At 33.7% G+C, this 17,832-nt stretch overlaps 1 protein-coding gene across 2 annotated transcripts in view; it reads left to right on the top strand.

Moving 5' to 3' along the window:
• LOC136026504 (adenylate cyclase type 5-like) overlaps positions 1–3,962 on the top strand; it is a 300,964-nt gene extending 297,002 nt beyond the window's left edge. For both annotated transcript variants that reach the window (XM_065703133.1, XM_065703134.1), the window contains one exon: positions 3,647–3,962. In XM_065703133.1, the coding sequence (XP_065559205.1) occupies positions 3,647–3,805 (159 nt within the window). In that variant the 3' untranslated portion in view covers positions 3,806–3,962. The remainder of the gene's footprint in view (positions 1–3,646) is intronic.
• Positions 3,963–17,832: the final 13,870 nt, after the last annotated feature.

Below are 17,832 nucleotides of genomic sequence, written 5' to 3' on the forward strand. Positions count from 1 at the left end.
GTAATGTAGAGGTCTCATGGTACAACCTACATAGGTATCATCACAGCTGCAAGGAATCTCATATACCCCTGGTGGGTCTGAAATAATCTTATCCTTACCTTTATTCAAGATGGAGGAAATTGTCCTTCCAGAGGGAAAAGACACACTTAAAGCCAAGCTTAGTGAGTTTGGAACTTAAAATGTCAGTAATGCCCTTGATATAAGGTAATGACAAAAAGGTTTTATCATCTTCAATCTTAGGAGGAAAATTCTTGGTAACTCCACTCATCTTTCTCCTGGAAATAACCTTGTCAATGACTTTTTGGGGGTATCCATTACCTATCAGAACATCTCTTATATAATTTCTGAGACCGAATTTCTAAGAAAACTCTGTAAAATCCCTTAGCTGATATTTCTTCCTCATTATGAACATAGACATTAGCACCCAAATTAACAAGCTTTCTGCCCCAAAATTTAGTTTATTCTTGAACCAGAAGAAAATTGATATAATAATTTTTTTAACACTTCAATACTGAAGTATTGCTCTGAATTTTTGCTCAGGCTTTCAAGAGACTACATGCTTTCAAGAAACTAACCCTCCTTCTAAGAATGGTAATAGCTGGGTTTTGAGGGCTTCATCCTCCAAAATTATTTCACGGAAATTTTGAGAGGCAGAAGATACATTCTGGAGAAAAGGAGTCGATCGTGAGTCTAAGTGATCTTCGAACTTCATATACCGAGGACGACAGAGAGGACCTTCAAAGTATTAAATAAAAAAAAACAAGTTTTTTGAAATGAAAGTAAGGAGCGACATTAAAACTTAAAACGGACAGAAATTACTCCGTATATGAAAGGGGCTTTTCCTCCTCGACATCTCGCTCTTTGCGCTAAAGTTTTTTTTATTGTTTTAAAAAGTAGAGTTGCGAGAAAGAATCAGACTTTAGCGCAAGGAGCGGGGTGTCGAGGAGGAAAAGCCCCTTTCATATACGGAGTAATTTCTGTTCGTTTTAAGTTTTAGTGTCGCTCCTTACTTTCATTTCAAAAAACTTGTTTTTTTTTATTTAATTTCTGAAAGTTTTGAATTAATGCATGTCTGATTTTGGCTCTCCGTACATAAATTATTAAAATGAAATTTGCATATTAATTCTTTTTTTTTGGCTAAATGGCATTCTCTTAGTTTTGATCAGACGATTTTGAGAAATAAGGGGTGGGGAAGGAGGCCTAGTTGCCCTCCATTTTTTCGGTTACTTAAAAAGGCAGCTAGATCTTTTAATTTTTAACGAACATTTTTATTAGTAAAAAATATACGTAACTTTAGAATTAACTTACGTAACAAACTTTTATATTATTTTATTTTTGATTATATATATGAGAGGGTTGGTCCCTTCGTTAATACTTCGCTATTCACACTACATCTTGTTTTGTCCCAATTCTTTAAGAATGACCCCTGAATCAGAAAGGCCGTAGAATAAATAGTTGAAATTACTTAAAAATGTTTTAGCATTAATGCTAAACTTTTTTAATTACTTAAAAAAGAGCGAAGTATTTATCTCCTCCTAAATACCTCGCTCTTTATGCTAAAGTATTTTTAGAACCCCTCATATGCGTAATAATCTCTGTTCGTTTTAATGCTTCTCCTTACTTTCAATTGAAAAAACTTTTTCATGTTTTTATTTTCACTGTTTTTTTAATAGTAATGCAAGAAAACCCTGCGCCCTTTTCATTGAATTTCTCTTCCCCATGAAATAGTCCTCCAAGGAAAGATCCTCCCATGTAGCCCCCCCCCCCCCTGAACCCCACACCCAAACCAAAAAAATCCCCCTGATAACCTCGGTACACTTCCCAGTAACCATTACTGTATGTAAACATTGGTCAAAGTTTGTAACTTGCAGCCCCTCCCCAGGGACTCTGGGGATTAAGTCATCCCCAAAGACATAGTTATTATGGCTTTCGACTATGTGGAACAAAATGGCTATCTCAAAATTTTGATCCATAGACTTTGGGAAAAAAATGAGCGTGGGAGGGGGCCTAGGTGCCCTCCAATTTTTTTGTTCACTGAAAAAGGGCACTTGAACTTTTCATTTACGTTAGATTGAGCCCTCTTGCAACACTCTAGCACCACTTGGTCGATATGATGACCCCTGGGGAAAAAAAAAACAAACAAATAAACACTCACCCGTGATCTGTCTTATGGCAAAAAATGCGAAATTCCACATTTTTGTAGATTGAACCTTGCAATTTTTTATATAGGGTTCTCTGATACGTTGAATGCGATGGTGTGATTTTCGTTAAGATCCTTTGACTTTTAGGGGGTGTTACCCCCTATTATCCAAAATAAGGCAAATTTTCTCAGGCTCGTAACTATTGATGACAAAGACTAAATTCGATGAAACTTATATATTTAAAATCAGCATAAAAATCCGATTCTTTTGATATATCTTTTAGCATCGAAATTCCGTTTTTTAGAGTTTCGTTTACTATTGAGCCGGGTCGCTCCTTACTACAGTTCGTTACCACGAACTGTTTGATTGTCCTCCCCCCAGTTTACATTCAAAAAGTTTCAATATTGTACTCGACCAATGACTAGTGAATTAACGTCCCTCCCACTTACACACGAAAATGTGGACAATATAATACCTTTAATTTGTATAATTTAATCACGCCAGGAATCGATCCTGGTTTTCACCAGAATCGATTCCTTCATGGTTGGAATTCTCGCTGAAAGGGAAAATGTTGCTTATATGTGTAATAAAACCAGGTGTTTTTTTTTCTGGGAAATTTTTAAAATCTATTGTTTTCTTGAAATGCGGGATATGCTTCCATATCATTTAGTTCACATTTTGTTCACTTTTCAACATTTTGTTCACATTTTTTATAGACAATGCTTCGTGCACTTACATCGTTTTAGAAAGCAAAAGCGTTGCAATGCCAGCCGGCTATGATTTTTTAGCTCAATTTTCTTTTTATCAGTAGTTACACTTAATCATAAGCAGTTGTGGATTGAATGAGACCGCAGCTTCTTCGATACTCGGGACAAGTTCTGTCCGTGGTGTTTTAATTTTACTTTAATTAGCTTCTTTTCTTATGCGAATCTATGTATATTTAAAGTATTAGAAAATCCTTTGGTCTGCTTATGTTAGTTGAAATATAACATTGTAACTAACTTGACTAAAAATTAGTTAAATTTCATTAATGAATTTTAATCCACTTTTCAATACGTTTGATAGACATGATTCATCTAATAATATAATAAAAAGTACATTTCTTTAAACTAAGGAAAAATCTTCACTGACCACTGTTAATGGAATTTTCAAATAATTAAAAATAATTTGTAACAATTGAAAATACATTTTACATAAAATTATTTAAAGAATGCAATATAGACCAGGAAATTTTCATTTTAGAAATAATCATGAATGACATTTGTGTGTTACAGTTTATATTACATATTCATTTTTTCAAAGTTTGAAATGCTGTTTTAACGCTTTGAATACCTTTTAGTCAACTTTCAATATTCTCTGCAAAAAACAAGAAGGTTTCACCATATTATTCGATACAAAAATATTGCTCATAAAGCTTATATTTCCTCGAAATTGCCAAAAAATGGTTAGAAGCAGTTGGGGGTCCAACTTGGTGAGTATTTCCTTTGATATATCTCTTATTTCAGGTGACAAAAGATGTGTTTCATGTACTTGAACCAAAAGGTTACCCGTTAACATGTCGTGGAAAAATCAACGTGAAGGGCAAGGGAGAGATGGTTACATATTTCTTAAATGGATACAGTAGAGACAGGGTGCAACAAGAGCGCCCAAACGAAATATTTTAGGGCTAAACGGATTCCCTTCTGGCTGAAATATTTTTTCCGTTGAATCAGAATTGTTTATGCTGCTTCAAGGTCGGGAAGCACCTCCTAATACCGGCTGACGTACACCTCTACTGAAGTTTTGTAAAATTTTCAGGTCAAAGGGTATATGATTTCGGAAGCTCGTCTTAAGTAGACTATCCTATATGAAGTAATTTTGGTTCAATTTTTTTTTTTTTGTTCTTTGCTCTTAATATTGTATTTAGTTAGAACATGTTTACAGTCTTAGTTTCAAACAGTTTCAAAAGAATCTTAAAAGTGGTTTCTTTGAAAGTTCTTTTGAAATTATTCACAGTCAACTAAAAGATGGATAAATAAACGAAAAAATAGCTTTTCAAAAATTATAATAATATTACTTATTAGGCGTAAATCCAGTTTTAGACTTCTTCTAAATATCCGAATCATTCGGAAACAGTCTCAGAGCATCAAGTTGCTAGTGATAAAGGGAAGGAATAAAGATTATTCATTTATTTATTTATAGTGGTGTTTTGCTTAAAAGGTGTTATATTATAAGAAGTAAATTTTAGTTGAGAATTGTGAGGCTAAAATACCATTTTGGCTTATCTGGGAATTATAAAATATGCTAAGAGTGTTCACGTATGAGGTAATTTTTCTCTCAAGTGGCCGGACACATGATGCTGTTTTTGGTAAGAATTTGCCAAATCGGCACCAAATTGCAAAGAAAATGACAGCGATTCGAACTTGAAAAATTTTCCAGTTATTGGCCCCGATTTACAAAAACGGAACCGAATTCCATCTTGATCATACAAAAAAAAAAAAAATCAAGAAATGTTCTTCCTCAAGTGTATCTAACTTCCATTGTTTCCTTCTCTTCAGCAAAAAGCAGGTGCAGCAATCATTGATTTATTTGTAAGGCATAGTCACTAGATGTATCTTACTTTTTGATTCTATGTCTGTTGATCTCAGTAGCTCAACCGTTCAGCATTTAATAACTTTCCCAACAGTCAAGTCGCAATTTTTTTTTCAAAATGTAAACCAAATGGAACATTCTTGATAGTCTGGCTTGAAGTTTTTTTAATGTATATCAAAATCATTATTTTAACTAAGCAAAATGAACAAGATCATTATATTAATCTACACTGTTCCTTTGTAGATTTTCAGCTGCTACCTCCCCTCCGGGAATTTTAACTGAAGTTTGAAAGTTAGTGGGAACAATAATACTCAAATAAAAATAAATGAAGATGAGAAGGTAATTTTAATTAATGATAAAACTAATCAAGGTGACAGTTTTACTCACTTACGTAACAGTATGTGTAATTATTGTGGCTGTAAAAAAAAGGCGAAAAGTAGAAGAACCAAGACTATTAAATTTTTTAGTGCTAGCAAAGCTACTTAAGAATAATAAGTGTCTTTTAAAATTTGGGTAGCCTACTTGGAAAAAATGAGGAATATGTACAAACGTTCTACTGAGAAAGTGGCAATCATAAATTAAATAACGATGTGCAACAGTTTACCCTGTACAAAAACATGACTCATAACTGTAAACAAAAAAGACTGTATAGTGCTTTAACAGAACACAAGTGAAAATTACTAGTTCACCTCTTGTCTGTTCTTTCCAATGACACTAACGAGTCTGGCCCAATTTCCTCAAATGAGGAAAAAGGTTTCCATAACCCATTTAAAAACAAACCCATTTAAAAAGTTTCCATAACCCATTTAAAAACAAAAACGGAAATACTGGGTTTATACGTGTCGTCCTACTTCTTTCGCTCTCATATTTGCAGAACTTTATAAATGATTCCTCGTGGATTGGCTATTAGTGAGATTTTAACCTCTTACCGACCTGAGGCCATTTTGGAGCCTCAAATTCATACCTACCCCACCCCCTACTTTCTTTTGTTAATTCACTAGGGAAAATTCTCGCAAAGCCTATTTTCTGGCTAGATTTAAGTTCGATTAAAGGGCATGGGACGGCGTTAACGACAATGCTACCTTTAGAAATTTGTCATTGAATTAAATATTAATTCCTTCCCGGTGATAATTGGTTGCCTCGTTCTCATCAAATAAATCACAGACAGTCATATAGTGGCACAATTATTCCAGTCCCTTCCCTGTACACAATAGTCAAATGTTTTTCGACGATTTTACTGAGCCTCAAAGCTTAGCCTGAGCCTGAAACCCTGACCCTGCAAAGTCTATAAAATGCAACTTATTTCTATAAATACAAATCGTATCATTAACTAACATAAGAACAAACGGCAAAAAAATTACACTAGCCCTACCGTCCAAAATCCCAATTGTATAAATCGATACAAAAGAGTGTGGTAGCTTGAATCTTCGACTGTTGTTCTGGGTCTTAAAGTATATTCAAGAAAGTCAAATCAAAAGCATTACAATACCTTAGTGATTGTGGATTTGCCCTTTTTTTTTAAATTTATAATGCGTAAAAGCATATTTTGAAATTACTTTAGTTAGCCTTCTTGTCCGTAAGTATTATGAAGCCAAAAAATTCATACCGAAGATTTTATACCTTTCCTTTAGATTCTCTTTGCCTCTTTCTAGATTTTCAAAAGCATATTTTGTGGGTGGGGAACGTTTTTATTAAAAAACATCCTTATTCTGATGTTACATTAAGCGTATTTTCATTCTGTTTTTCATTTCGTATTTGAAAAATATCAAGTTTGAACCCTTCTCTTGGACAGGTTGTTGGGGAGAAGATAGGCTATTTCAAATTAATCCTTTTGGAGGGAATGAGAAAGCATTTATTTTAACCACCACGAAACACGTGCTGTGTATTTTTTTCTTTTTTTCGTGAGACAAGTTTCGCTACTAATTTGTGATAATCGTCACTATTTATGTTAGTCCATACGAATTAGCAATGCTTAGGATTGAAAGACAGGTCAAAGTTTGCTAAGCACTTCTTGAAAAAATCAGAAAAAAATTCCATAGGAAAAAATCCTTGAAATACTGACAAAACAGTAAAAAAATTTTAAAAATCTTTTTAGTACATTTCAAAATCAGTTTTTTGTTGAAGAGTCTTTTCAATCGACTTTAATGTCTTAGGACAAGTATCTGCCCCTATTTAGTCACTATTTAGAAACGAAGCCACTTGAGCCGTATCTAGGATTTCAAAGGGGGGGGGGGTACAAAAGGATATTTTCGGGGGGGGGGGGTAAAAACAACTTCATAAAACACATTAAATTTTCTTACATTCATTTTTGTTTCGTTTTTACGAGTCAGGCAGACATTTCAGGGGGGATGGAGGCTAAAACCCCGAATCTTCCCCCATGGATACGGCCTTGGAAACAAAAGTGTAAACAAAATACGGCCTTGGAATAAATAAGTCAAAACGTGCAAATAAGCCAATCTATTGAATCACAGAAAATTAACACATGTGTTTGCATAAGGTACACTAGTATTTAATTTGAACTGTGCATTTGGGAGAGAGTGGGATTATTACCGACCCCATTCTGAAGTTTCCAGCTTTATCAATCCCCTATGGTCCTATTAGAAAAAGATACAAACGGCTAACAAGAAAGAAAAAATGAGAATCTATCTCTTTTATTGACAGAATTCACTCTCTTTAAAATACTTCAATGAATATATTGATTTAAAACAAAGACATCCATTAAAACGAGTTCAACATTAGCGTTAAATACTTAATTTCAGTTGACATCTTACTTTAATCGAATTCCTCAATATCTGGATCCCTCAATTGACACAAAGCAGGTGGAAGGATTACCAAAGCAGGTGGAAGGATGACACAAAGCAGGTGGAAGGATGACACAAAGCAGGTGGAAGGAATGAAGAGTAACAAATAAATAACGGCTGAAGACCTATAACTATTTAATCTGTAGAATCGTATAGCATGTATTATTTAAAGTTGAATTGTAGTATATGTAGCACAAATAATGAGCAATGTGATCTATGGGGAAAATTATTTTACGTGAACCACATTTATTTTTATAAAATGTAATCCTGACGTTGTCAAAATAGGTGTGATTGTGAAAATAACATTCCGTCAATTATAGATTAAGATAGTGTTAATTATATTAAATATTTTGTAATATTGATATTGGATTTTGAATAAAATATTATATCTATTTATGATTAAAATTTATCATTACATTTATATGTGTTAAATATCAAATTGTTTAGATTAAACAAGCAATTACATATAGGGTTAGAACTGTAGGACTAGTCCTCCTAATATCGATTCTCCAACGGTTTTCCCTAATTTATTCAGTTATAGTTAATTAAAAAAATCAGAATGTTACGAAAAATGTTACACTGTTTAAGGGTAAGATCAGTTGCTTAATAGAGAATGATTTTAAACTCTTAAAAGCATGACAACGACGTTCTCTCAAAAGAAATTCAACATTCTCTCAAAAGAAAATTCAGGTAAACAAATTGACTTAAATATGTTCTGAGTCAAATAAGATTTAGGAAAAAAGTTTAAAGTTTTAACTTCGATTTTTAGCAGAAATTGAGTTTTACTTTGCTAGCAAGATTCCAAGCTGCCCGACGAAAAAAACATATTTTTATGGTTTAACATATTGTTGGTTTTTGTTTGGATCCAAGTTTTCAAATTTTGGTTCTCAATCTTCTTATTATTTTCTTTTTTTTTAACGACGGAAGGTTATCAGTAAGGATGAGTAACTAATTCTGAAAAAAAAATCTACTAATTTTTATAATAGATTTTTGCGGATTGCTTCAGTTATACAGCCTCTCGACCATTTCAAACATTAAAGATATAATAAAAGATATAACAAACATTAAGGATATAATAAACAGTGAGGCAGATCAATTTTTGGAACAAAGGCCAACCTAATTTCAAGCGAAATTTTAAATAGTGATTCGTGCAACTAATATTTTACGGTTTTAAAACCGACTTCCTTAAAATGACAAGTATTTAGCGGTTTCTTCTGTTTTCTTATATAAAATAAAACGAATTCCGACGAAAAGAACGACACAAGACAAATAAAAATTAAACATAAAATAAAAAGTAAAGAAAAAAGCTATAAAGGAGGTAGCTACCAATTGTAACATTATGTAACCATAATATACAAATATGAGACTACAGACATAAAACAGTTAATGACAACGAGCTGTAGACAAGGAGCGACTTGGCTCAACAGCGGCCGAAAAAATAAAAACAGAATTTTGACAACGACAAATACAGCAAGAGAATTGAATCTCTACTTCGGTTCCAGATATATCAAGTTCATCAAGTTACCCAACAAAATTTACAAGCCTGGGAAAACTTACAAAATTTTCAGGAAGGAGAAAAATGTCAAACAGTTCGTGGTAACGAACTGTAGTAAGGAGCGACCCGGCTCAATAGTAACCAAAACTCTAAAAAATTGAATTTTGATATCAATAGCTACACCAAAAGAATCGCATTTTAATGCTGATTTTAAATATATAAGTTTCATCAAGTTTAGTCTTACCCATCAAAAGTTACGAGCCTGAGAAAATTTGCCTTATTTAAGAAAATAGGGGGAAACACCCCCTAAAAGTCATAGAATCTTAACGAGAATCACACCATCAGATTCAGCGTATCAGAGAACCCTACTGTAGAAGTTTCAAGCTCTTATCTACAAAAATGTGGAATTTTGTGTTTTTTGCCAGAAGACAAATCACGGGTGCGTGTTTATTTGTTTGTTTTTTTGTTTTGTTTTTTTGTTCTTTTTCCCAGGGGTCATCGTATCGACCAAGTGGTCCTAGAATGTCGCAAGAGGGCTCATTCTAACGGAAATGAAAAGTTCTAGTGCCCTTTTTAAGTGACCAAAAAATTGGAGGGCATCTAGGCCCCCTCCCACGCTCATTTTTTTCCCAAAGTCAACGGATCAAAATTTTGAGATAGCCATTTTGTTCAGCATAGTCGATAACCATAATAACTATGTATTCGGGGATGATTTACTCCCCCACAATCCCTGGGGGAGGGGCTGCAAGTTACAAACTTTGACCAGTATTTACATATAGTAATGGTTATTGGGAAGTGTACAGACGTTTTCAGGGGGATTTTATTTTGTTTGGGGGGGGGGCTGAGGGGAGGGGGCTATGTTGGAGGATCTTTCCTTAGAGGAATCTGTCATGGTGGAAGAAAAATTCAAGGAAAAGGGCGCATGATTTTCTAGCATTACTATAAGAAAACAATGAAAAATAAACATGAAAACGTTTTTTCAAATGAAAGGAAGGAGTAACATTGAAACTTAAAAAGAACAGAGATTATTACACATATGAGGGGTTCCAAAAATACTTTAGCATAAAGAGCGAGGCATTTAGGAGGAGATAAATACCTCGCTCTTTATGCTAAAGTATTTTTAGTAATTTCAACTATTTATTCTACGGCCTTTCTGATTCAGGGGTCATTCTTAAAGAATCGGGACAAAACTTAAGATTTAGTGTAAAGAGCGAGGTATTAACGAGGATACAAACCCCCTTGTATACATAATAAAAATATAAGATTATGAAAGTTTGTTACGTAAGTTGCTAATTTATAAGTTACGTATATTTTTTACTAATAAAAACGTTCGTTATTTAAAAGTTCTAGTTGCCTTTTTAAGCAACCAAAAAATTGGAGGGCAACTAGGCCTCCTTCTCCACCCCTTATTTCTCAAAATCATCTAATCAAAACTAAGAGAAAGCCATTTAGCCCAAAAAAAAATTAATATACAAATATCATTTTAATAATTTATGTGCGGAGAGCCAAAACCAAACATGCATTAATTCAAAAACGTTCAGAAATTAAATAAAAAAAACTAATTTTTTTAGCTGAAAGTAAGGAGCGACATTAAAACTTAAAACGAACAGAAATTACTCCATATATAAAATGGGTTGTCCCCTCCGCAATCCCTCGCTCTTTACGCTAAAGTTTGACTCCTTGCCACAATTCTACTTTTTAAAACAATTAAAACTTTAGCGTAATTAGCGAGGGATTGCGGAGGGGACAACCCATTTTATATACAGAGTAATTTCTGTTCGTTTTAAGTTTTAATGTCGCTCCTGACTTTCAGCTAAAAAAAATTAGTTTTTTTTAATTAATTCCAAAAGAATTAAGGGATCTTAATGAAAATAACACGATCAGATTCAGTGCATCAGAGAACCTCGTTATAGGAGATTTCGTGCTCATAAAAAAATCTGGAATTTGTACTTTTTTTCAGCCAGAAGAAAGATCGTATATGTGTGTTTATTTATTTTTCCCCAGGGTAATCCCGTTCGAACTATAATTCTAGAAAATCGACAGAGGGCTCATTTCACTAGAAGGAAACCAGCTCCCTCCTACGCCTCTTTTTCCTAAAAACATCAGATTATATTTCAAGATAGCCATTTATTCAACATAGTCAAAAGATCTAACCAGTATTCCTTTGGGTATGACCTGACTCTCTTAGTCCCCTGGGAAAGGGTTTACCTGTGGAATTTCGCCTATTTCTGGTGAAATTTTACATGGTGAGAGGAGAAACATTAATATGGACAGAAATTATCTTATACATAATGGGGGAGGGAAAATCCCGTTTTCCTCCCTCTACCTTTACACTATTTTTTCTCATTGTTCTTTCCAGAAGACTGCTTAAACACAAGGCCTGTAGAAATTGAATGAGAAGTATTTTTTAAGAACTTCAAGACTTTTGTTTAAAGAGCGGGGATTGAGGAAGAGACAGTCCCCCAACCTCATACATAAATAATTTCTGTTTTTTAAGTTTTAATGTTGCTCCTTACTTTCAATTGAAAAAATTGTTCTTTTTTAATGCATATAACTCTAGATAGCATGTAGATACAGGACCATTCAATGCCTATTGACACACAAGACTATGAGATACAAACACAAACTACATTAAGCAATAACATTTAAATCCTAACCCACAGACAAAAACAGAAAAAAATAAAGAACGATAGAGCGAAAAGGAAGGATAAAAAATTTTATTGAAGCAAAAAGTGGCATTCTCGAACTGGAACAGGAAGGATATTACATATAGTATGATATGACTAGTAGCCAAGTGATTAATATCAGACTTACAGTTGTAGTCTGTCGAGTTTGGGTGTCCTGATAGCTAAAAAGCTGAGAAACAGGTAAGGATATATATATATATATATATATATATATATATATATATATATATATATATATATATATAATATATATATATATATATATATATATATATATATATATATATATATATACATATATATATATATATATATATATATATATATATATATATATATTATATATATTATAATATATATATATATATATATATATATACATTAAACAAAAAAAACAAGTTTTTTTTAAAATGAAAGTAAGGAGAGAAATTAAAACATAAAACGAACAGAAATTACTCCGCATATGAAAGGGGCTTTTCCTCCTCAACGCCCCGCTCTTTACGCTAAAGTTTCACTCTTTTTCTTAACTCTACATTTTAAAACAGTATAAAACTTTAGCGTAAAGAGCGGGCGTTGAGGAGGAAAAGCCCCTTTCATATACGGAGTAATTTCTGTTCATTTTAAGTTTTGATGTCGCTCCTTACTTTCATTTAAAAAAACTTGTTTTTTTTGTTTAATTTCTGGACGTCTTTGAATTAATGCATGTTTTGATCTTGGCTCTCCGCACATAAATAATTAAAACGAAATTTGCATATTAATTTTTTTTTGGCTAAATTGCTTTTTCATAGTTTTAATCGGAAGATTTTGAGAAAAAAGAAGCGAGGGAGGAGGCCTAGTTGCCATCCAATTTTTTGATGACTTAAAAAGGCATTAACTTTAAATTTTTTACGAACGTTTTCACAAGTAAAAAATATACGCAACTTACGAATTAACTTACGTAGCGAACTTCTGTATTCGTATGTTTTTATTGCATATATGAGGGGGCTCGCCCCTCGTCGATACCTCGCTCTTTACACTAAAGCTTAAATTTTGTCCCAATTCCTTAAGAATGACCCCTGAATCACAAAGGCCGTAGAATAAGTAGTTGCAATTACTAAAAATACTTTAGCGTAAAGATTGAGGTATTGTATGGCACCCACTCGGAGCATAATATAGCTGAAGCACACATCCGCAACTGGAATGACCATTTTAAAGAAGCTTGTGCGAGGACAGATAAAGATGTAAATAAGGCTTTTGAAGAGCAGCGCTTATCCCCTGATATTTTCAAGACTCTAAGTAAGTCCTACTTATCACTACCCGCTAAAACTAAAGGAAAATCCAGCCTAGCACCATTAACTCCAACTTCTGCAGCAGCATCAAATTTAAAAGAAATAATAAATGAAACTCAAGAGGAACTAATGAGCACTAAGTCTAACCTAATGAATGATATTTCTCGTGTCGTATCAAATACAATGAAAGATCGCTGAGCTTTGGAAATTATAAGTGAAGATATTGTGAACGAAGTTTATAATTCGATTTCCCTTGAATATAATGCCAAATTGGAAAAAATTGAAACAACCCTTCGAAAACTTTATAATGCCGTGAACTTGCTTGAAAATAAAATCTCTAACTTAGAAGACAAGTTTGACCAACTAGAGCAGGATGCCTTACTTGATAGCCTAATTTTCTACGGTGTGAAACCAAACCCCAATTTGGAACTGAGAGAAAATCTTAATGGAGTGATAACACAGATAATGGGCTTGCAAGATTTTAAAGAAATGGACCTCTTAAAGGTTAATCGATTCCGCATGCCTGCTAATCAAACTGAGAATGTGAAAATCGCCCCAGTTCTAGTAAAATTTTCAAGCTTAGATACTGCTCGTAAAGTGTTTGCAGCAAAAAGTAAGTTGGCAAAGTCAAGTGTATTTGTTTTAGAAAACTTAACTAAAAAGCGTCGGGATCTATTAAACGCGGCTCGTAGCACCTTTGGCCCAAGAAGTGTTTGGTCTGATCACGGTCAAATTCTAGCCAAAGTTCCTGGTGAAACTCGTATACTCAAAATAAATTATTTGCATGAATGTATTAGTATGTGACTGGTTAATATTTTCTTGATGCGTATCCTTTCCTAAGTCATTCTTTTTTACAGTTTCTTTTTATTTCGTTTCATTTTTTTTTTCATGCTCATGGTTCATCCCGATAGTACCTTCTGTGCTATTAATTATTTATGTGTTTATAATCCTTTGACAGGTTTTTCTTTCGTAATAGATTTAGGTAAAGATTTCTTTTTTGTTCATCTGGTGATGGACTCCAAGTAAAACCTGCTTTTGTCAATATTTTAAGTCGTGAAAGACGCCTTTGCGAGCTTGAAAATAATCCTTTTGATCTAATTAGTATTGTGAATAATTCTGTGGGTCAGGTTAATCAAAACCTGACTAATATAAACCCTGTTTGTAATAGTAAATATGTTTCGGAATTGGGGGGAGAGGAGGTTACCAAAGGAAATTATTCTCTGACTGCACTTCAGCTTAACATTCAGGGTCTTTCCTCGTCAATAGATAATTTAAGACAAATAGTTTCGGATGGACAGCCTGATGTTGTTGGTTTGTGCGAGACATTTTTGGATTCTGGCAATGAAATGTTATTGGATATCCATGGCTACAAAATGGAACATATAAACCGCTGCAAGATGGCTAAAGGAGGTCTTGCCATGTATATATCTAGTAATTTGCATTATTGCTTACGGGATGACTTATCAAGGAATTTTGAAGGTATTTTTGAGTCACAATTTATAGAAATTAGAGTTAATGGTATTGATCTAATCATAGGCAATATTTATCGTTCTCCTAGTGGCGCGATTTCGTTGTTTCTTCGGAATCTTGAGGAAATACTTGACTTAATATTGAAACGTCCGTGTCAGTTAATCATAATGGGTGACTTTAATATAAATTTGATGGATTCAAATTCTTCGGCTTCAGTTGATTTTCTTTCAACCATGCTTGCCGCAGGAACTCTACCAACTACATCCATCCCCACACGAGTAACTAATGTTACAGCTTCTTTGATTGACAATATCTTCTCTACGCTTTGCTTGAAGAAAAACTCAATTTTAGTTACTGATATCTCCGATCATTTTCCCATATATTCTCGGTTCAGTTTTAATCGGGGAAGGAATAACCGGGCTCAAGTGTTTGATTCCTATTCTATTAGGTTTGGTAAAAATGAGTTATCTCTTCTTGGTTCTAAATTAGCGAAAAATTCGTGGAGCTTATTTGATAATAACAAGGATTTTTCTTGTTTATTTGAGTCGTTTTATGGAACCATAAAAGAGGCTATTCTTAACATTTGTAAAGTACCACCTTCTAATCGCAGGTCTAAAAGGATTATTCCTCTAAACCCATGGATGACATCCGGACTTCTCAAAAGCTGGAGAAGGAAAAATAATCTCTGGAGGTATTATAAATGCGCTACACTTTCAACGAGTGCTATTCGTCTTTGTCAATTCAAGATTTAGCGGTATATATAATTTCTTGTGTAGGAAAGCCAAATCTCTCTATTTTCTAAATAATTTTGCTGCGTGTAATAAGGATATTCGTAAAACTTGGAAGGTAATAAATTCTGTGCTTAAACCTGGTTCTCAATATAGCTCTTTACCTATGAGTCTGGTCATTGGTGATGAGACTGTAGAGGGTGAGCTTAATGTCCAAGAAGCATTTACTTCATTTTTCGCTAGTATTGGTAATAATATCGCTTCCACAGCTACTTTTTCTCGGTCTAAGTCGGACTTTAGATCTTACCTCGGGCCGTCTTGTGTTAAGTCTATGTTTCTAGAGCCAGTAACAGAAATTGAAATTACTAAAATTGTTAATGGCTTGAAAGACTCATCTTCATCTGGGCCAGATTCTATTCCTACTAAGGTAGTTAAATCTATTCTTCCTTCAATAGTTGTGCCTCTTACAAAACTTGTTAATCTTTCATTTAAATATGGGGTTTTTCCAGATCCTCTCAAGCGTGCTCGGATTATTGTTCTGTATAAAGGTGGACCAAGAAATGATCCAGCAAATTATCGACCAATTTCAATTTTATCAGTATTTAGTAAAATCTTCGAAAAGGCTATGCTTTCTCGTCTGCTTAAATTTCTAAAATCTAAAGAGTTTCTTCATGATTTTCAATTTGGTTTCCGAATGAAGCACTCCACTGAGCATGCCTGTATGACCCTTTTGAATTTTATACATTCTGAATTGGATTCGGGATTAATTCCGGCTGCTATATTCCTGGATATTCGCAAGGCATTCGATTCCTTAACCCATGAAATTCTTCTATCGAAGATGTCTCATTTTGGAATTAGGGGTAATGTATTTTCTTGGTTTCAATCTTATTTGAATGATAGGTTAATTTCTGTCAATCCACAATTTAATTTCTGTCAATCACAAGTGAATTTTGGCGTCCCTCAGGGATCAGTTTTAGGGCCAGTGCTATTTTTGATTTATATAAATGATCTTTTTTACGCAGTAAAAAAGCAGAAACCTATTCATTGCTGTAGACTCTGTCATCCTAAACCTTCCCTTGCCCATAGTGCCAGCTATAGTTCACCATCTTCTGATGTCCTTGTTTGTTTTGCTGATGATAGCACGCTCGGTACTTCGGGGAACTGTGAATCCGAGCTTCGATTAAACTTGGAATACTTGTTTGAGAGAGTAATTTCATGGCTTGATGCTAATTTTCTTACCCTAAATTATTCAAAATCCAATTTTTTGATATTTTCGCATGTTTCTCAGATTTATCCCAAGTTATCAGAAATTCATCAGCCAAATGGGATAATTCACAGATCTAAAGATCGATATGTTCGTTTTTTGGGCATTCTTGTTGATGAAAATTTGTCTTTCAAGCGTCACATTGATTTGATTAAAATGAAGATATGCAGGAGTCTCGGTATTTTAAGGAAACTCAAACATATTTTCCCTGGATCAATTTTGGAAATCCTTTTTCACTCCTTGATCCGATCTTACGTTTCCTACTGTCCAATAGTATGGATGTCAACCTTTCCTTCACTGTTAAAACCACTTTCTAAGGTTTATAATAAAGCTAGAAACCTCATTAAGGAAACTAACCGTTCAAGAGTTATCCCATTACTTGATCTCGAGTCACTGTATATTCTTTCGTGTGCATGTTTTACTTTTTCTCAGCTTCATGGTGACCTCCCCCGTCCCCTAAGTGTTCAGCCATCTTTCACCTCTGATCAGAATAATTATAATCTTCGCAATACCGAAAATCATATTCAAGTTCCTTTTACTCCTTGTGTAAGGTCAGACTTTAATCCTTTAATTGCGAGTTATATTGTATGGAATAAGTTGCCCGAATCAGCTCGAAGGTGCCACTCATTCGGTTTGTTCAAAAAAATTATTAAAAATTCATTGGCTTCTTAGAAATTATTTTATCTCTTTTTATATGTGTATATGCGTGTATGTATGCATATATATTTCCTGATTATTTCATTGGAGTCTATTTTATCTACAGATCTACTTAATTAATTTAGTCTGTTCAATCTATTAGTCTATTTAGTTTTGTTTTATATAGTTTTTCATTTTATTTATACTTTCCTCTCTTCTCCTTTTTGCTCTTCTCTCTGTGAGTAAGTGATTATTTTTTTTCTTCTCTGAGTAAGTGGCTCGTTCATTTTCCCCTTTTTTACAGGCCAAAGAGCCTTTGGGGAAATAGTAAAATGTAATATTGTATGTGTGTTTCGTGATGAATAAATCTTATCTTATCTTATCTTAGTATTTTATGTTTATTTTAAGTTTCAATGCTACTCATTACTTCCAGGTCATTTTTTTTTGTTTTTAATTCTCATTGTTTTTTGTTTTTTTTTTAACAATAGTGGAAAATCCTGCGTCCCCTTAATGGAAATTCTCTTCCCTCATGATAAATTCATCCATGGAAAGATCCACCCGCGTACTCACTCCCCTGACCCACTCCCACCCTAATGCGAAATTTCGCCCTGAAAAGGTCTGTACACTTCAAAATAACCATTACTATATATAAACAACTGTCAATGTTTGTAACTTGCAGCACCTCCCCCGGGGACTGTTGGGGATTGAGTGGTCCCCAAAGACATAGTTTTTAGGTTTTCGATTAAGTTGCACAGAATGGCTATCTCAAAA

Source organism: Artemia franciscana, chromosome 4 (assembly GCF_032884065.1).
Source record: "Artemia franciscana chromosome 4, ASM3288406v1, whole genome shotgun sequence".
In the NCBI taxonomy this organism is placed as follows: Eukaryota; Metazoa; Arthropoda; class Branchiopoda; order Anostraca; family Artemiidae; genus Artemia; species Artemia franciscana.